Source organism: Miniopterus schreibersii (genome assembly GCF_964146895.1).
Source record: "Miniopterus schreibersii genome assembly, chromosome: 3".
In the NCBI taxonomy this organism is placed as follows: Eukaryota; Metazoa; Chordata; class Mammalia; order Chiroptera; family Miniopteridae; genus Miniopterus; species Miniopterus schreibersii.
In genome coordinates this window covers 100,052,878-100,074,592 of record NC_138103.1, presented here as the reverse complement: position 1 = coordinate 100,074,592, position 21,715 = coordinate 100,052,878, and the positions used below count along the sequence as shown (strand labels likewise).

Sequence of the window (21,715 nt, the reverse complement as noted above, 5' to 3'; positions counted from 1 at the left end):
ACACATACACATGTGCACAAACACACACTCATTACATTAAGCCAAGGAGAACCCCCATCTCACTGCTTTCCAAAGTTTGCAGTTTTGCTCTCCGGAGCCACGAGTCGACTCCCTCTTTCACATGTGGATCCCTTTCAGCCATCCTAGGATGCCTACTACACACACATCCTCAAGTCTTTCAGCTATTCGATGACCCACAGGATGTCCTAGCTGCCTGTTCCTACCTCCACTGTCAATGCCCGGCTCAAACCTCAGTCTCCCAAAGTGAATGCAATATTGCTGGGTGTGACTGAGATGCACAAGGCCCAGCAAGAAAATCACATCCTCAGACCCTTCATCGATGAAGCCCGAGACTGCACGAGCACTTACGGCCGGCACAAGGCACCGTTGTCTCTTACAAGACACGTGCTCAGTGAAGATGCCCTGCGACTTCCACAGGAACTGCTGCCGAGCCAGGCCTCCGTCCCCCCCCAACACAGGTCCTGCTAGGAGCAGATCAAAGCATAGGAACCGACCCCTCGGCAAGCAGACCTGAAAAGAGTCTATAAAATGGCCATTTATATCACCCAGATAACTGATAAATGGTTTTCTACACCTTTAAAACTGACTGTGACAAGCCTGAATTATTGGAGGGCTTATCATTGGGAAGAAAGAAAGACATCAAGTGACAGGTGTTCTCTTTTACCAAATTCCCTTTTACATGGTCTTCCTTCTGGGGTCGCTGAACGTTCCTAAATAACCACTACGTTTCAAAAAACAGAAACTCGGGCTAAAAGGAAACAAAACAGTTATCTCTAGGTAGTTGTACAACAGACCATCATTTATTTCCCATCTTTTTAATATTTTTCTATGAGAATGGACAGTGTAAATTAACTTCATTGAAAATAAATTATACCTCCATGCTTTTATGTTGATATAATTTATAAGTGATTTCTCATATATTATCTCTATCCCTAACACTCTCTATCAAGAAGTAGAACTTAGGGCAGCTGATCCAAATCCAGCACGTGGTTAAAGAGCCTGGTTTTAGAGCCGCACTCCTCCACCTAGAAAGAGTGAGCCAGAATGTATGCAAGAGGGGCCTGCGTGGGCTCTGGCCTAAAGGCTAATGCTGACCCGTTAGAGTGGCCTATGCAAGTTGCACAACTTTTTTGTTGCTGTTGTTAATCTTCACCCAAGGATTTTTTTTTTTTCATTGATTTTTTAGAGAGAGTGGGAGGGGGAGAGACAGAGAGAGAGAAATACCAATGTAAGAGAGACACATCAACTGGTTGTAGGTGCCCTTGACTGGCATTGAACCTGGGACCTTTCAGTCCAAGGGGCCGATGCTCTAACCACTGAACCAAACCAGCAGGGGCTGCACAACAGTTTGCACAACTTTTTAAATAAATGGTTAAGTTGGGATTCAAACTCAGGTCCTTCTGCCTCAAGAGTCTGCACTTCTAACTACTATATAATACAGTCAGTAGAGCCAAGCAACTTGAGAGGTGGTTTTGTTCAGTTAACAGCTCAGGTTAATCAGCTGTGTGATGTTGGGCAAGTTATTTATTGGCTCTCTTTGTTTTCCCATGGAGTAGTAACCAGCTGTTATTAGAAGCCTGCATCATGACCAGGGCTGTAAAAACTGTGTGGAAGAGGTCTGAGAAATATCTATTTATCTCTGCTGGAATGGGAGAAATAAGGAGTTCCAGGAACCCAATTTATAGTGTGCTTTGAGAAAAATAGAGCCAATAATTGTTCAACAATGCTACAAGCTATAAAAAAAAATTAAATATGGACAAATAGACGCAGAAGAAAATAATGTCCCTTTGTATACAACGTACTACAACAATGCAAACGTGGACCAGCACCTCTTAAATGCAGAGGAAATAGATTTTGAAAAAATTACTAGAGGTGGGAGGTAGAAATGAACTGGACAAAATAAACTATTAATAATCTAAGATTCATTTCAAGGGAATCCCTCAGTGGGATGTCTTAGTCTTATTTTAATGAGAATAAAATTTAAGATAGTCATCAGTTGACTCCACACAGTGCTCCCCCAACCGCACTGTCTCATCAGCTTTCAGTTCTCAGACCACAGTTTCTCCTGTCATTTTGGGGAACGTAACAGTTCAACACTTGAGTAAAAATCTTAAAATGTCCTCTAAAATATTTTTTTCACTAAACCTTGAAATCCTAATGTCCTCCTCTGTTCCACACCCGAGTTCTCCATCACTCATGAAAACAAAAGAAATGAGGCGAAAGGCTGACAACTGACATTCACCCTCTTCCTGCAGAAACGCCAGCTCCCCTCAGCACCCCTGCAGCTGCTTTCTTACGGTCTCAGGACCCCTGGTCCTGGTGGCTCAGCACAGGAGACTCGGCCCCTGGGCCAAAGGGCCTCGGGTCCGACTCCCAGCCAAGGGCACGGACCTGGACGGTGCGTTCATTCTCCAGACCCCGTCGGGCCACACGTGGGAGGCAAACAATTGATGTGTGTCTCTCTCACATCAATGTTTCTCTCTCTCCCTCTCTCCCCCTCCCTCCCTTTCATTCCCTCTAAAATCAATGGACAAAATATATCCTCAAGTGAGGATTAAAAAAATAATAATAATTTTTTTAAAACTGTCTCAGAGGAAGCATTTCTAAAATGTGATGCAGACTCTTTGGTTGAGATAGCTACTTTAAAAATTGTGACATTTTACAATGGCAACATTTTTAAAAATTTTCTCCAGGAACCAAAGTAATATACTCATTAAATGGGAGTTATTATTACTAAACTTCAAATCTGAATGTAAATATCAGTTTAATATTTAAATAATAATACAGCACTTTAAGCATGAATATAAAAAATAGACTTGGAGAGAAGATGCACTATGGTAAAATAACCACAATGTACTCTTAAGCCTGCCAATTGCCATGATTTGGGGAAAAGACATGATGCACAGAGGTTTCAAAGGTGCTTCACTTTGTGAACAGGAATCTCAGTTCTGCATTCAGGGCTTTGGGCCTTTCCTTCGAGGACAGGGTGGCTGAATAATCCCTCAGGTTCATGGGCAGCAACAGCAGCCGTAAGAAAACACAGTGTCAAGCTCAGAGAAGGTAAGTTCACTTATGCGTAATAATTCAAATTTTTCAAAAGAGGAGGGGCTGAACTTGTGTAATCCTTACATCAAGTGGGAGAGGGCAGAGCACAGAGCAAAATAAATGCACAGAGAGAGTGACCTGGACATGTGGCGCTAAAGGCACGCCTGACACATAGTACGGGAAAATAAGAAAGTAATGTGAATATCAAAATAAACAAGGACAGTAATAGATCATAAGCCACTGGGGAAAAGGGGGATTCATGACTCAAGACTGATAACAGAGTCATAAGTCAATGAGGAAGGAAGGGAGAGAGGGAGGGAGGCACGCTCAACCCTACAGCGGCAGACCATCAACTGATAAGCACGGTGGGTGATAAAACCACCGTTTTGCAACCATCATCATAAGATTGGTTGGGATAAAAACCACCAGCACGTGTTCAGTCTTAGGAGTAGAGTTTGATGAGGTGCAGCACATGGGGAAGGTCTTACCAAGAACTCCAAGCAGCTGGCCCCGTCCCTTACTCTTGCCTCAACGGGGAAAGAAAAAAAATTTACACACTTTCAGCGCTTTCTCTGAGAGCTGTTTTACTGAAATGATCAGGAATGAGAATGAGTGGTCGTCAGAAATCATAACCATCTGTAGTTTTTGTTCAACGGGCATTTGATTAAGTGGACAGGGTCCATATTTCTCTTTCTCCCCAGCTAACAGTTCCTTGTAAATACTGTACCTAACAAAATAGATTACCAAGATTAACGAACCAAGTCTCAGCCAAGAAAAACTTAAACAGTAATTTCTTATATATTTTAATGCACTGTTTGGTTTACATGGGTACTAACTCAACATTCTTCTAAACACTGTGTGGGAGAACCAAAGGCCCAGAAAACGTACTCCAACAAGGGCAGAGACCCTATAATTAAATTTTAGGGGCCTGGTGTGTCTCTTTTTATATATATATAATAGAACAAAATAATTTCCAAAAGAACACCTTAAAATCAAAAATTTTAGCTTGAAAAGGTTCACTTTACAGAGGTTCTAACACACTATTAATCAGCTGATTCTCATTCAAGGTTAATGCCAATTTGTATTTCAAGTCACCATTCCAAATTAACATGGGGTTGTTCGCCCGAACTGCTCTTACCTCTATCACTGACTAGACCCAGTGATATAACTAAGTAACTACATTGAGGTCAGGGAGCTGCTCTCAAAAGCATCAGAGGGTGCTTGGATGAGGTCCAGGAGAAACACAAAATACACAACAACTTAGAAAATAACACTCTCCCTCTAAGTGAAAAAAGATCAGCTGGCTAGAAAAACGGCAAAACTTTATTTTCAAGCGGGCCAAACAAAACAGAAGTTGACCAAATAGTCCTCATTTTCGTAAAACACAATAAAATAAAATGATCTTCAAATGCAAAAGAAAGAACTGGAATTAAGGTTTAAAAAAACAAACAGCTTTCTGTTCATTTAAATCAAATGCCCCAGTTAGGGAACGTTCCGGGCTTCTTTTCTGTGGATCGGGGGGAGAGAGGCTCACTAATCTGGGCTGATGGACTAACCACCCGTTCAGTATAAAACAGAGTCAAGAGTATTCCAGATACGAACGGGAAGGGTGGTTGGTTGACACTGGACATAACCAAGACGGTTGCCGCCGCTGGAACAGCCTCCCAGGTACGGGAGGAGGGAAGGGATCAACACCAAGGGTCTGAACTGCTAGTAAGAGAGGAACAGCTTAGCGGGGGGGCCTCAGGACGCCCAGAACAATGTAAGACAGTGCTCTACCTCACTCCTATACTACTGATTGTCGTGAATTACTCATCTGAGCTCTTTTGAGATGTTAATAGTAGTCTTGGACACCAAAAACTTTTCTCTTAATCTTCCAACCCTTCTGATCACCAATAAGTATTTCCTGCTTCCCCTGGTCCCTTCCTATTCCCAAACCTGACTGGTCAGACTTAAGCAAGGCTGAGTCAATGTACTACGTTAACACTTAAGGTCAGAATTAGTTTCCTACTGCTGCTGTAACAAATTACCACAAATTTAGTAGCTTAAAACAACACTAATTGATGATGCTCTTACAGTTCTGGAGGTCAAAAGTCCAAAATCAGTTTCCCTGAACTAAAATTACGGCGTTGGCAGCAACTGCCTTTCTTCTAGAAATCCACTGCTTGCCTTTTCCAGCTTCAGGGGGCTGCCCCCATTCCTTGGCTTGTGGCTGCACCATGTAACCTCTATTTCCACTGTCATATTTCCTTCTCTGTCTCTGACCTTTCCTCCTCTTTCTTATAAGGGCCCTAAGTGATTACATGGGCCCACCTGAATAATCCAAGATAATCTCCTTATCTCAAAGTCCTCACCACAAATCTACAAAGTAAGGCAACACCCTCGCAGATTTTAAGGGTTAGGAGATGAAAATACTTGGGGGCCATTATTCAGCCTACCACAAACTCCCTTTCCAGTCCTAAAATTCCATGAACTAGGGCTTCTAATTTAGCTGAATAAACCAATATACACTTTGTGATTTACTTTTGGATTTCAATTTTGTATTTGTGTTTAATACTGCCTTTGGTTTAATACTTATTTGTGTTTAATACTGCCGTTGTTTATCTTTAAATTAATCCATCTGGTTATCATCTTTACACTTTCATTGAGGTGTCATGGATCAAATTAGAAATCAAATACCTCTAAATGTATTAATTATTGTAATATTTGATTAGCTGCAGACTTTATAAAGATGATGTTTCTTTTGAGCTAGTTGCAAAGGGTAGATAATCACAAAGCTGACCAACATGTGATGCTGAACATCCCGAAGGGCAGATCACTTTATATCTGTTTGTATAATAATTTATTATACTAAACTTTAAGACGCTAAGATCGGAGAAAATCACACGCAAAACTATTATAAGAGAATGCCAGTGTTTTGAGAAAAACAACAGAACACACTACATTTGTAGAAATATGTATGTGCATGTTGATGAGGCAATGTGAGTTTATAACAATTCTGGCCCATGGAACTGGCTGATCTCCAAAGTATGTATTAAAGTTAATTGTATCAGACATGGGTTGGCCATGACCGGCAATTTCCAAGAAGTGACGGCCAAAGCTCATCAATGTTCCGTCATCACGGGAAGAATATCCAGAATTCTGAAATGCAAGGCCTACTAGCCTTTTAGCCCCTCCCTTTGAACGACATAACGTTATTTTTATTGTGTACATGCTTAACAAAACAGAGCCGGCTGTCCCTGACCACAGCGAGGTTCTACAGAAGGGAAAGAACTACTAAAGTGAGATCACAGAAGGACCGACCAGCTGCCACAGCCCTCTCGACTCAGCTCCTCCTTCCGATGTATGGCGTCGAACGACCGGCCGACAGGCCGCTCTCCAGACCCCAGAGTCCGCAGTACTAGCCCACGGCTATTCCTCGGCTGGCACAGTGCCTGGCACAGTGCCTGGCACTCCACTGCGGGTCTCAGCGAGAGGCGGGGGGTCTTAAACAGCCCGGTGCCCTGCCCGACAAGGGGTGAGACAACTTATGCAGAGAGCTTTTTATATGAACAAAGCCTTTAGACTGACGTCTGGCACGCACAAGCCTTCAATAAATGTAATCTGCCATTACATGATATTCAAGTACATTTTGGTAATTTAAACATTCATCTGTATTTTTCAAATAAATGCACATTTTAATGATCATTTATATAAAAAGAATCACACATTTTTACATTAAAACCAACAGTGGTTTGATTTCAACATTTTCTAAGTTGGTTTTCTAATTTTTGACTTGAAATCCTAGTAAATATCAAATAATCCAACAAAAGCCAGAAATTCTTTGTACTCACAACTACATCAAAAGACTAGAGAAACTGCATAGTTAACAGAGACTGAGGCAGACAACTGTGAACACTGAACGCATGGGAAACTTGGTCATAACTAATATTTGAACACAGATTTACTTTGATAGAGTCAAAGTTCAAAAGGCCACCTTCAACCCTTCCGCAGATAATATCAGCCAAAAATGATCTTCCTCAGCTGACAGATGCCATCAAGTCAGGGAAATCTTCAGTTATCTTGAAATGAGAAAAATGTTAACACTTTTTGCTATTTTCCTCTTTTATATATGAAAACGACAAAGTCTTTCATGGAACAGTCTATAATAAAAGCTAAGGCCTCAGTCACCAATAAAAATAGACCCAGGCACAGTCCAAAAAAAGTAAAATAATCTACTCAAACCTGGTCTTCAGAGACTTTTAAATTAACCAAGAAAGAACAAAACCAGTCAGAGTGTATACACGAGCTGCCCGTGAATACCGCTTGACCTGGGTAAAATCTGGTAAAGCAGCAATTTAAAACAAAATAAAAACAAAATAAAAAAAACACATAACTTTTAAGCCTCTTTTATAGCATATGATGATATAAGTCTCATTCTTAAACTTTGTGACCACCTCACATTAGATTTCAGACACCACATGTCCTAAAGGGGACACAACATGAATTCTGTCACCGTGGGCCTTGGGGACAGTATGTCCTGAGCAGGGTGCACTGAAATAGTCCCTCTTAGCTACGTGGGAATATTAGAGAGTCGAAAACAACCACAACTGTTCCAATAAACTACATTTTCCTTCCTGCATCATGGAAAAACCCAGATTTAGTTCAGCAGTAAACCGTGAGGAAGAGCCAAGAACCCCAACACGGGGGCCACTGTGCCCTGTCCTCAACTATTTGGAGTGTTTTCTCCATTTTGCAGCCTCCTGTCATTATAAATAGTGAAAAGGAGCTCCAGATTTTCTTTAAAAACCTCCTTCAATGTTTTGGGAATCACTGTGCAAAAACCTATTTCCATACTCACGATATTCAAAGGGTTCATTTTCTTTCTGGTACTGTGTTTTCTGTTTTAAAAATCAAACTACAGGGCGATGTACACTGAAAGGGCTTTGGAGTTCTGCCTACCCAGTATCACCCCACATTTATTAAATATGTTTCTCTCGGCTCCTCCGAGGAAGGCAAGTCAACCAGAAAAAGAACACACTAAAGGAAAAAGAGAGAGAAGGTTCCTTTGCTAGAAGCCTACTCACTCTTCCTGTTTTAACCATAAATATTTACAAATCAATAAAACCGCCAGAGTTAAACCAGACCTTGAGGATTCTCCAACCCCAGCGCTTCCTAAGGCAGGAAGGCTTCGCTCGGAGCTGCGGGAAGTGCGTGCGGCGCTGTCCTGGAGGCCACCGGGTCCCCGACCCGTGCGTGTGGCAGTGCTCTACCCTGAGACGGGTCCGGGGGGTGATAAAGAGAGTTGGTACCACATTCAATATTTTAATCTAATTGTGCATTTCACCTGTGAAAAACAGGATGGCATCTGAAAAGGCAGGTGTCTTGGGTTATTACCTTCTGATGAGAATTTCTGAGGGACTGTCACAGGCCACTTATTCAAAGAGCAAGGAAAAGCTACTTTTTAAAGAAGGCACTTTGGTAAATGTAGTTTAGAAGAAAGCCTTCTAAACCGTGAGGCAGGGTCAGCGGGACGTACACCGCCCCTGTGGTGAGAAGGCCGGGCCCCATCGGGTAGGGTTGGCCTGCCCGTCGGAAGAGGAGCCTGGCAGCCACGTGGGGAAACGTCTCCCCGACAAGGCCCACCGTGGCCACGAGCACTGGCTCATGAGAGAGGCCACGGAATCAACTTTCTGGCGACGCTTCTTCGGCAAAGGGACAGATGCCCAGCTTTGCAGAATTGTGAAAGCCCTTCCTTCCAGAGTGGTCCAGACGGCCTCACGCATTTGATTCCAAATGAAAAGAAAATGTTCAGTTAATTCCCCAGCACTTTCCGACAGCAGATGAGAGAACACTATGTACCTTTCTTTTCTTTCCTTCTTTCGTTTTTGTTTTTGTTTTTAAGGCAAATAAGGGCTGAACTGCTACGCGGATCTGAAAGCTGGTGTCCATCCACGGCCTGCCTTTTTTTCAGAAGGAAAATTGGGAATGTTAAAGAGCTTACAAGAAGGCCTCAGGGGCACAGTTTTTCTAGGACAGAACAGTAGGACCTGTTCTGCGACGGTGAGTGAGGAAATGTTTGACACAGGGTGACGGTCACATTTTCCATGTGTATGCCTAGCCCATGACACGGAGGCCACCCAGAGAATGATAAACCATCTAGAGAGGGTGCCATCAGGCAGGCGATGTGGTGCAAACACTAACCATGTCACAACACTACCTTGTCCACTCGAAGGAGATTACTACAGACTGGGCCCAAATCCAGCTTTTCCATCACTGAACCAAATCCAGCTACCAAACCCAGAAGAGAAACAGGAGGAATGAAGCAGTTTATTTCAAAATAAGCAATAAGTCTATGAAGAATGATATCAGAGCCCGGCCAGCATGGCTCAGCAGCTGAGCATCGACCTAGGATCCAGGAGATCGCGGTTCCATTCCAGGTCAGGGCACATGCCAGGGTTGCAGGCTCGATGCCCGGGTTGAGGGCTCGATCCCCGGTAGGGGGCATGTAGGAGGCAGCCGATTAATGACTCTCTCATCATTGATGTTTCTATCTCTCTCTCTCTCTCCCTTCTTCTCTCTGAAATCAATAAATATATATATATTTTTTTTTTAAATATCAGAGAAAACAGTAAACGTCTGGTTTGCCACTAATATTCTAGAATACTATATTCTGACATATTGTAGAGATTTAGTAGACACTGTAGATAATTTCATTTCTGTCTGAATAACTAATGATGTCACTGAATGGCCCTTGGAATGCAATGGTGAGAGGGCCGCCTAAGACGCAAGCCATAAGCAAGATACTAAAGAATTTGGACATGAAATGAGAAAGGGCTTTTGTTTTTTTATACTCAACCATGTGTACTTGAACCTTACTGAAGAAAATGACTAATTTTAGAGGGTTTCCTATGACTAATTATAGAACAAAGAAACCAAGTCATCCTGATGGTCCGAGGCTCTGGTTCCATCGGTTGGGAGTTAGTTTCTCCCTCAGGAGACAGGACACCTGTGACGAGGGTTTCCAAGGAGTGGGTCTAGAATGCAAGCTTTACAAAACCCCTCGATCACAGGCTTTTAACACAGCCTTCTGCTCTTTCCTCCACACCAACATGCGGCGGCCAGCGTGAGGCCAGAGCAGTCTGGTCAGCACCGGAACCTGCCAGGAAGACAGCCACCTCCTAGGAGCACAAGGCCCTTTGCGCCGAGAGGCTCCTGGCAACCCTGCACGGAGGCTGAACGCGGACGGGAGTGAAGGCGCAGACCTGCTTTGGCCTTCCTCTCTGCCGCCAGAGGTTTCACTCATTGGACCCATTGCACAAACAACTCCCACCATGCCCACCACCCTGCCACCATGTTTTTCAAGAAGGCAAAGAAACAACCCATATTCTGTCAGAAAACCAGAAGCACTGGCTAACTCAGCACCAAACAGAGCCAGTTGTAGCTCTGAAACTGAGACTTCCTTCCAGCTCGCATCTGGAAACACAGTGGGGTTATGAGGGACTCGCAATTCCGAGTATCGTAACCCCTCTTAACTAGCCTCCCGGTGAATGTCAAGTCCGCGGGTCAGGTGTTCTTATCTGTGTGTTCACGGATGTAGTCTCGAGGACCTCGAACAGTGCCTGGCACAAAGTAGCATCTAATTATTTGTTCAGAGAATGGTCATTCGTCATCATAAGTAGGTCTAAAAAGAAAGTATTATGAAGCTGGCAGGAAACTGCTGTCCCATGTCTATTTCTTTACTCAGATACTATACTGGACCTTCTATCTGGCCTAATTTCTACTCTCTTTGGAAGCCTGCACCGTTACTGCTTTATAAATTTGCATGTGTTAGCTCCTCCTGCACCCCCCAATCATAACAAATCCACGAAAGCTGAACTCTGTGTATTCGAATTACATTCAATCCATGAAACACAGGAAGGTCTGGTTAGAGCGACAACATCTTCCAGTATCTTCAAAGAATGAATTTCTTAGCAAAAATAACATGTGCTTAAACCTATAGCATGTCAGACAAGACTGTAAAACACTATTAACCTGTAAATACCATTAGGTGTGTTTAGACAGAGGATGAAAAAATTAATATTCATTTTTTAAACCTGCAAAAAACGTCGTGTTATGAGTAGTATCAACAGTCTGAAATGTCCCCGGGACGGTAAACTGCTCCCCTCCTTTGGATTCCTCCCTACTTCTACACCACTTTTCTTAGCAGATTGTCACATTAAATGGAATTCACTGACTGATTCACTTGTTTATAGATTTGTTTTCTTTAAAAGTATAAATCTTGAGAGGGGGAACTGGGCTAATGCATTCTTGTAGTCTCAGTACCTAGGAATAAATTTCTACCAATAAACTATTAATTGAAAGATATAGTTGAACATTAACATGAAAGCAATACATAACATCCGCTCGTTGATCAAGAAAGTAGAAAGGTGGTTTCATAAATTCAAAAGACTTCTGTGGTGATCCAAGCAATAATGATCTATAAAGAGAAAAGCGCGCGGTGATTAACTGCAAAAAAGAAAAAAGTTCCCACCTCTTCCTAAGACTATTCACCAGGACCACTCTCTCTGCTTTGTAATGAAAACCCGACCATATCAACGCCAAGAACGGGGAATAACGAGAAAAGATGTCTGCGGTCTTGTAAGATGTTTGCATTAGAATGCCCGCGGGGCCTGCGGGCGTCTGGCTGGGTCGCGCACCCCCCAGGCACCAAGAGGGCCCCAGTTCAATCCCATCAGGGCGCCCGCCCGGGTTGCGGGATCGATCCCGTCGGGGGCGTGCAGGAGGCAGCCGATCAGTGTTTCCCTCTCACATCAATGTTCCTCTCCCTCTCCCTTTCTCTTTCTATAAATCAATAAACACGTTTTTTAAAAATGCTTGCGGAAATCAAGCATGAGTTAGGTAAGCCACGGAGGCGTCCTGGGCAGCTGGGGAGCAACATCCTGGCCAGTGAAGAAAGTCTGTCAGTGGGCGCGCGTCACGCTCCGAAGGAGCCCGGTCCCGGGTGCCGCGTGCTCCTCCACGCACCGCGGCTCCCGCGGGCACGTCACGACCGCGGCCCCCGGAGAGCAAACGGCAGCGTCTCTGCGTCGATCACGGGCCCTACAGTCAGACGGACTGTGTGGCAGATGCGATTTTTCTTGGCTGGCACCGCTTGGTCGTAACTCGCTGATCACAGTCGTGCGTCCACACTGGCACCCTTCCGCGAGGGCTGCCTGCCGATACGTCGCCGCAGCTGGATGCTGGGCACGCGGGGGTCCTGGGGCTCCCGGCCCGCGGCTGTGCTCCGTGGGCACCGTGGGGCGCCCGGTGATGGCAGGGCCAGAGGGCCACCGGCTGTAGGCACAGGTTTCTTTCATTAAAGCGCCAGGCGACCGCGCAGCCAGCCCCGCTCAGACGGACGGCCGTCTCTGGGGGGAGCAGCGGCGTCTGAGCACAGACAGAGCCCTAACTCTGCAAAGAAAACAGGCGTTTCTCCTGTGAAGAGATGGCGACACACGAGGCAAAATCAACGAAGTCCCTAGGGTTCCCTTTAAATCAAAGAAACCTTCACACAAAGGCAAGGAAGGAAAGCTGTGGCCGCCCGCGGCCGCCCTGGGAGCGAGGAGGCGCTCTTCCGTCCACCTGAGGGAGAGGCGCACGTGACTCCTCACAAAGCCCGCGCCCAAAATTCAACGCACTGTAGTCAAAGCAACACAAAACTGTAACATACAAAATATGTAATCAAATGTCTCCCATAAATCTTGAGTCAAATAATCACTTTTCCCATGCAGTGGGACAGGTGGGATCCGACGACAGTGCCCCCAGGACAAAAATGCAAATTTTAACAAGGTCAGAAACTAAAATTTTCTTTCCAGATGACTTTCCCATCCTCTATTCCTTCCCCCTCGCGTCCTGCCCTCCGCCAAGCTGCCCAAGGGCCGTGGACGTTCCCCAGCTCTGCGCCCACCGAGGGCGGCTGCTGACCCGGCAAGCAGCGCAGTGAGGCCACCGGTCCCCTCCCTAAGCGGCGCCGAGGCTCCGTCCTTCTCTATTTTGTCACGCTGGCCACTCGTCTCCTAAACATCTGTGTGGCGACAGCGGGCGTCAGTATCACATCCGACTCCGCGCCCGTGGACGGAATACAGAAAACGATGAAAGGTTCTGCAACGCATCCTTCCCCCGTGTGGGTGCGCAAGGCTTTCCGCACGACGGCCGCTACGGGGCGGCCGAGTGTCACACCCGACGGGAACGCAGGACCCAGTCACCGGAACGAGACTTCTTGTGTGAAAATGAAGGAACCACGTCAAGGACTCTTCTCACCTGCTATCTTCAGTTCATCTAAGACGATCCTAAGCCTGGGAACCACGAACGTCCCAGGAATGCTGGTCCTACCGCAAAGAGTATTTTAACTCTCCGTAGTTAAAAAACACAGACTTTAGCTCGCAGGAAGGCGGAGCCTGGGGGAAGGAGTGGGGGAGGAAGGGGGAGAAAGAAAGGAAGTGCAGCCGATGCCTAAGCATTCCCGATAAGCCCCTGGGATAATCACCTGCCTCCGTTGCCACTAGCAGCTGCCACGGCAGGCTGAGCGCCGGATCCCACAGGCCGCGGGCACGGCCCGACGCGGTCCAGGCAGGCCGTCGGGCTCATCTGCCTACCACCGGCCCCCAGACAGAAGTATAAGGTTGGCCTCTACGAGGCACGCTCATTAACAGCCACTACCAGCTTTGTTGATATAAATTAACATCCCGGCGAGCGAGCAAACTTCACTTAATCACGGAGTTACCCCGTCTTCTCTCAAGTCAATGGAACTGCCCTGGAGCCAGCTTTCCCCCAAAACACAGCAACTCCCCTTCCCGGGGGGAGAAGTCCGGGCCCCTGCGCCGCCTCCTGACGGCTCAGCTCCAGGACAGGGAACCAAGGACTAGACGGACAGACGCCAAGAGCTGCGAGGGTCATGCCCCCCCTCCACCCCCCGGTTAACCGCCCTCAAACCCTCTACCCGAGGCCCCGGGGAAGATCCAGAAACGCGAAGCGCTCCATTTCGCCATCTGCTCACTGCCCTCCCAGAGCAGAGTCCTTTGCCCAAACTGCAAGTGGCCGCAACAGCTGTCGCCTGAAATCCTACTTCAGAAAGTGGAGGGTTTATGACCAGGCAGGGCCAGCGGTCGTTCCCACGCGGAGGGGGCCCGTGAACCAGCCCCGGGCTCCCAGCGGGCTCCCTCCTCACAGGCCTCTCCCGGGAGATGTTTCTCCCGGTGTCAACATCAGAACCACGAAGTCACACCTCGCTGTGGTGTGAAGGCTTCGCTCGGCCTCCTTCCCCAAATCGAACCAGAGAAAAGGGACTTCTGGTTTTCCCCGTTAGTAAAAAGCCGGGAATTTCATATAATAAAATTGCCCTTTCTAAAATGAGCCTACATGTAGGTTCGATGCTATCAGACAGACACAGCGAGCGCTTTAAGAAATAGTCATGTCCAACCAAATGCTTTAAGAAATAGTCATGTCCAACCGCTATGCTCTACAAACAAATAAAATATGGGTGTCAACTGTAGTAAATATTTTTTTTTCATTTTTTCATTGTTTCAAGTCAGTTTCTCAGTCTAAGCCCATTTCAGTGGCCACCGCACTGGGAGCGCAGATACACAACAACCCGTTTCCACAGCAAGTTCCACGGAACAGGGTTGGCACAGACTTTGACCTGCTCGCCACGGGCGTCGTGAACGGTCTCTGCGCCCATCTCCTGAACCGATGCTCCCACCATTCAACCCACGGGTAGAAAGACTGGCACCTCCCAGGGTCGCTCCTGTCGTTTGCTGCTAACAGGAGTTTCCCTGAACACGTGGAGCCGCAGAAACGGGGGTGGCTGTTCAACAACGTAGAGTTACAGTGATGGAACAAGTGTTCCCACCACACGAAATAAATGGGGAAGGGGCAGAAACTGGCCAAAATGCTAACGGGGGTTGTCTCCAGGTGGTGGGGCTTTGATTACTTTATTCTTCCTCCTATTTGTATCTGTTTTTCTGATTTTTTTTTTTCAATTAGCACATATTCCTTTCTTAATTAACAGAAATTGAATTTAAGATTACAAAGAAAAGAAACAGTCATCTAAAGAGACGTCGCCCGTCCGGCTTTTCTCCGGCGCACGCCCGGCGATCCGCCAGCACAGCCCGTTACCTGACTTTCTTGCCCTGTTCCGTGAGCATCTTCACCAGGTCGGCGATGGGGTACTGAGCTTTGGCTGCACAGAGCCCGTAGCCTGCGGGGACATCAAGACCACAGAAGAATGCGGTTTTCATTTTGAAATTCTGAAATTCCTCTCTTGATCAAAACATTTTTATACCAAAAAAATTAAAGCAATCCCATTAGTGGGACTAGAAATGAAAGCAAACTTATAATGTGGACTTTTAGAAATACTGGCCTAAATTTCAGCTTCAAAATCTAAGGGTCCCCCTCACTCCCGTGCAGGTCCGACACTGTGTGAGCGAGATGCTCTCATATACTGTATCTAACGTGATCCTGACAACAGGCCCAAAAATTACCAAGGAGGAACAAATAACCGAAACTCGAAGGTGATCCAACATTTGTACAGAATCACCTCAAGGTATGGCTAGAACCACATCATCAATTTGTAGAATCTGTGATCCCCCGAAATATTAACCCAAACTGAGAAGTCTCAGTGTTTTTCACTTTGTAATGATAGGGCTGCTTCTAAGTTCCCTTTATGTTTCAAAAACGAACAAGTTCCAATTAGATGTTTTCCTGTTATAAGAAATTGTTTTAATGTGATCAGTTACAACAGCTATTATAGGTTGTTTGCGTTTTCTTTTTGGTGTGTGGGGGGTATTGTTGTTTTTTTACCTGGAGTAATAATAATGCTATTAGCTTCTCGAATCATGTCAACGGCATTGTCCAGGTTGATTTCTGTATGCGTGCCAGAAATTTCCATGGGTTTTCCACCAGCCGTGGAAGTGGTACCATAGCCTCCAAGAATCACATTTGCCAGGGAGCGGTTCATTGCCTGCAAAGCAAAAGCATCGGCTGTGAGAGCTGAGTCCACGTAACTTCTAGAAAATGATCTGCGTGTGCGATATGCAGGATCACTTAATAAAGAGGTGATCTGATCGCCTGATACATTTTAACCACATAATTTGATCTGGCTCCTGAAAATTATTTCAAAAATTTAAATGAAAAGAAGACGTCTAGGAAGCCACATAACTTTTTTCTATAAAATCAAGGACACACACCTATATTTTCAGTAATAGGGTGAAATTTTTTAAGGCATTTAATGGAAAGTTACCGGTAACATTAAGAAACGAATGAAAAACTCGGATCTGGTTACTATCGTCCGCACGCTGATGGAGCAGGTTGTACTTCCACGTTCACATGTGCTCCCCAAGAGTCCAAGAAAAACACAGGATAATGGGATTTTACAAGGTGACCCTGCGAGCTCGCAGGTGAGCTCTGCCACCAGCCGCGAGCTGTCCAGAGCAGCCAGGACAGGAGGGACGGGTTTCATTTGGAACGAACTCTGCTGCCCTCTGCTGCCCAGGGGAGGAAATGTAGACGGCGGGTGGGTCTTATTTCCCAAATCAGCTCAGGGAAGCTACAATAGAAGCGACTGGATTCATTATTAGACTCCTACAATACTTCATTTCCAAAAAGACAGACGCGTACCTCTCCACGCTGTTTCATTATACACCCACCCATTTAACTAGAAAAAATATCTTGGGGGGGGAAAAAATAGGAAGGCACTTCCTGTTGCTCGTTTACAATCACCCGACAACGTCCCCAACACCACAGCTGAAACGGCCGATGGCCGACGGGGTTCGGAAACGTTCCTTTGTAGACCGCTCGAGGTGAGGTGGGGAGAGAAGAGTGAAAAGACAGGAGCTAGAGGTTTTGAGGAATCAAATGCATGTTAAGAATTCAAATCCCTGTAGGTCATCAACGCAGTCGTTCCGCACAATCACAACGGGATTCATCACTTCAAAAAAACTTCCAAAAAATTATTAAGCCCTATTTTAAGGGTTATAATAAACATATCACTGATCCATTGCTTATACCATTTATAAGCTATGTAAGTATCAATCTATTACTTTAAAAATACAAAAAAAACGCTTGACTATTAAAAAGCGGCCCGGCCGGGCGTGGCTCAGCAATTGAGCATTGACCTGGGATCCAGGTGAACGGGGCTCGATTCCCAGTCAGGGCACATGCCCGGGTTGCGGGCTCGATCAATGTCTCTCTCATCATTGATGTTTCTGTCTCTCTCTCTCCCTCTCCTTTCCTCTCTCTGAAGTCAATAAAGATATTTTAGAAAAAAAAAGCGAAAAGCACCTGGAGATTTGCAATGACAGTAACACATCAGAGAGAAACACATGACCGCCACCCAGGGAGGGCCCCGCCGGCTGCCACCTTAGGGAGACGGGCGCAGGCACCGCCCAGGGGACAGACCAGAGCGAGCAGAGGAGCCGGGCTGAGAGCCAGGCCCGACTGAGGGCAGGACGTCAGCAACCTAAGTTTCAACGGTGATGGGGCAAAATGTCAGAATTTTTCAAATTGTTCTTTGGACCTAAGCTCATGGATGAGATACAACACCCGCCTTATACAGAGCCCAAAGTCTAGTAAACTTGTCTAAGATTATAACATGTAAAATTAAGCCCAGAATGTCCTTACGTATATTATTAACAGGTAAGAGAGGCAGAGAAATATTAAAGTGATGCTCTTAAGTTCATAGTCCCAATCTGACCCGACGTTTTAAATTCTGAACACAACCTCCTCTACTTAAATCCAATGCTTAACGAAAACCTACATGGGCGTACCTGAGACTTCCCAGTCACCATTTACTCATTTTGATCCATGTTTTAAATTACAGGGTTCTGAAAATAAATGGCCAAAAATGGGTTCCACCAAATTTTTGCCCTTAAAAACAGATTCAAAGAACTATTTCAGACGCTGAAAGAGTTCTGTCACAGATAACTTTAAAAAAACAGTCAAACATACAGAAAGACTCCATCGCCTACATCACGTGGTCCTGTGAAGGGACAGGGGACAGAGGAACGTGACACGGAGACTGATGCCAGCGACATGCCCCCTTTAATCGTACACGACTTAAAGGGAACCGCTTTTCAGTTCCTAGGAAGCTGGATGGAGGAGGGCCTTTCCGAGGACGTTTAATAAATGTGTACCCACTTCTGGTGGCATCTCAGGGAGGAAAACGGGGAACCACACAGTAGTTTAACAATCAGAGTCAACTTGTTAAACACGTATCCACAATTATATCACCATTAAGCTAATTCCATGTGGTCTCTGAAAAACGAAATTATTTTTCATCTCGGAATTCACCATTGCAACATCGTATTTTCAACAAATGTTTAGGGTTTAGGGCTTTGTTTTGTTTCCCTGTTTCTTCTTCTTGGCTGGCTCGGGTGATTAATGAGACTATCCTGTGACCACTGATCCCAGAGTGAAGAGCTCCCAGCTCCCAAGGCAGAGCTTTGGCAACACTGTCCAAGGCTGTTCCTTTTAAGTTATTAAGCCCTATAATGAGAAGTGTATGCTACATTAAAGGGATCCTTAATTCACGTAATTCCAAGCAAAATGTAAGAAGAAAACTCCGAAAACAAAGGGAGGGTCATAAAATGGGCAAAACCAAAGCAATAACACCCTACATACCATTTACTAGCATCTCTCATGCCGAGGCTTTGTAGGTGCTAATGAATTGGTTGCAAGGCAAAAAAAGAAAACTGGTTTGGCTTTTCTCCACCTCATTCTGCTCTTTCTTCATTTGGAAACAAGCAGCAAAGTGCAAAAAAATCAAAAAATGTGGTCTGAAAATGCTGGTCCATTTTCCAAGCAAATGGACTACACAAGCGTAAAAAGGTTAATGTCTAATGACATCTGGACAGAGAGCGAGCCATTCACTCGAGCTGGTTGTTTGGACCCCGCTGGCGTGTTTCGGTTTTTATAAGACTGGGTGTTGTGTAACCCCGGCATTAGGCTCAGGGGACACCCAACAGGATTCTTTGTCAGGACAAAATTCAACTTCAGGGGCTGCTAATTAGCCACCTCGGTGCATTCCAATCCCTCTCACGACAAAAGCATTCTGCTCTGGTTTGGGCTTGCGCGTCTCCTTCAATAAGTAATCAAATCGTGGAGGTAAACACACCAGGAATAATAACAGATATGGACACATGATAGCGTACCGGCTACCATGGCCTATCCAGAGAGGACGCCAAAATACGAAATGAGCTAACAAGCAAAGCATTCGTCTAATAGTCATTTCACAACTGTTACGTTCATTTGCGTGTGCCAGGCGCTGGGGCAGGCTCCATAAACAAAGTGAGTAGTAAATGACCGGTTAAAACACCTTCCCTGGAACGTGAGCGCCGTTTTCCTACCTCCAGAGTTCGAGGGGGCGTACAGGAGCCAATGTCGGCACAGCGCCCAGCGCCCAGCGCCCCGCACAGTGCGCTGCGCCCAGTTGACGCAGCGACGGCCTCTTTCCAGGACTGGGCGCCGCTCTGAGCGCTAATCACCGCCGGCCGCGAGGAAACCGCGTCTTACCACAGACAAGCACAGGCTGAGATCCATGGAGGTGGGTGTGGGAAGTCGGAAAGGAGGAAAATGCAGCGGCGAAGACAATCTCTGTTTTCAAAACCGAAACTGCCCGGCCGGCGTGGCTCAGCGGCTGAGCGTCCACCTGGGATCCAGGCGACCGGGGTTCGATTCCCGGTCAGGGCACAGGCCCGGGCTGCGGGCTCGATCAATGACTCTCTCATCATTGATGTTCCTATCTCTCTCTCCCCCTCTCCTTTCCTCTCTCGGAAATCAATAAAGATTTTTTTTTTTTAAATCCTGAGAACTGCGGCAGGCTGGGTGGTGTTGCGGTTGCCTCGCTTGTTTGGAGTAAGACAGAGGAGCAGAGCTCAGTAAAAGGCGCCGTCCACACACCGCCCGCCGGGGAGGCCGTCCAGCGAGCCCTCCGGACATCAACTCACCAGCCAACAAAAAGATCTCGCTCCCCTCCACCAACTGATTGGACGGATAAAAACTGGACCCAAGGAATTAACCGAAGGTGCACAAGGAGAATGAACTGCAGGAAAAAAAGGGACAGACAACTAATAATATGGCCTGGGGTGAATAAACGATGGTGCGTCTGTGTGATATGATGCCACAGACACCACACCTTGCTGGAAAGCCGTTAGCCAGAAAAGTGGACGACAGAGAATGTACTTAAACATATGCAAAAAGACTGCAGTGCCACTATTAAATGTTAACAGTTAGGTGGCAACGGGATTACAGGTGGTTTTATTGTCATTCAGCCTTTTCTGCTTTCTTCCAGATTTCCCCCATAAAATGTCTTTTATTTTTATAACCGAATAATTTTTAAAAATTAAAGCGACTGTCCTTGAACCCAAATTAATACAAGTTGCCGTCACAGGTTATGGGTCTGCCCCAGCGCGACGCGGATGGCCGCGGGCAGCTGCCAGGACGCGCCTCGGGGGACTAAAGCCGCCTGGGGTACGCCACGGGGAACGGCGCCCGGGGCAGAGGAAACAGCGAGAAGGGGAAAAGCAGAGGACGCGGAGAAAACAGACGGGAAATGGGAAAGAGGGAAAAATGAAGGGAAGGGTGGATCACACGTGAGCACACGGAGGGAAGAGTGCTTCCAACGCGTGCTGGTCGCTGCCACAGAACTGCTGCTGCCAAAGCTACTCAGGCTGAGAACAAGGCACTGAGCGGACGAGGGAAAGGAAATGGAGAGGAAATGAAAGAGGCGCAGACAGACAGAAACTCGGGAAACAGTGTCGACAAATCTAAGAACCCAAAGAAAACCACTTACGAAGAAACGGAGAAAGGCAAGCAGGTGCCCAGGGCGGCACTCCCAGGCCTGGGCACGAGCCCTCCCGTCCTCTCCCATCCCAAGAATGCCCCGGGCTCGGGCTCGGGCTCCGTGAAAATCCAAATCCTCTCATTTAATTTCATTTAATTTTAAAATCAGAGCTTTGACCAACCTCAAGGATTCGTGAAAATCTGCTGCCCCCTGCTGGTCATTCAAAGTCACCACATGAAGCAAAGTCAAACTAAGAGTTAAAGGTTCCTTTTTAGAGAAAACTATTTCTAATATAGCTGAATCCGTGTTTTCTTCTTCATAAACATTTGTTTAAAAAAAAAAAAAATCAACTCCAAAGTCTGACACTTTTCAAATAGGAGACACGAAACCCCTGTCTTTCCAAAATTCCCTGAGCAGCTTGAGGGATTTAATTTTAAACCCTATTAATTTGTTTATTTTTATTGATTTGGGGGGGGAAAGAGAGACAGAATGAGAGATTATTCCACTTACTTATGCATTCACTGGTGGATTCTTTCATGTGCCCTGACGGGATCGAACCTGCAACCTCGAAGCATCAGGAAGATGCTCTAACCACCGAGCCAAGGTCTAAAACCTCTTAACTTGTTTTGAACTTGGGTTGTCAAATCCTTTGTTTTATAACATGACCAAAGAAAACTAATTTTTTATTATAAAAAGATAACTCCAGCATTCAATGAACAATGAGTTTTTCAATTAAAATGTAAGAGAAATTCTCAGCTGTAAAATAAGGGTTTTTTCGCTCGTGTCATGTAAGAATGATAGTGGGGTACACATGCCCTCTCTGAATTACTCATCAGTGTCAAGTTCCCAGGC

At 45.9% G+C, this 21,715-nt stretch overlaps 1 protein-coding gene across 8 annotated transcripts in view; it reads right to left on the bottom strand.

Moving 5' to 3' along the window:
- The window catches only part of NNT (nicotinamide nucleotide transhydrogenase), a 77,269-nt gene that overhangs the window by 4,930 nt on the left and 50,624 nt on the right, over window positions 1-21,715 (bottom strand). For all 8 annotated transcript variants that reach the window (XM_081132396.1, XM_081132398.1, XM_081132397.1 and 5 more), the window contains 2 exons: window positions 15,886-16,045; window positions 15,202-15,283 (listed from right to left, as the gene is read on the bottom strand). In XM_081132396.1, coding sequence (XP_080988522.1) covers window positions 15,202-15,283; window positions 15,886-16,045 — 242 coding nt within the window. The remainder of the gene's footprint in view (window positions 1-15,201; window positions 15,284-15,885; window positions 16,046-21,715) is intronic.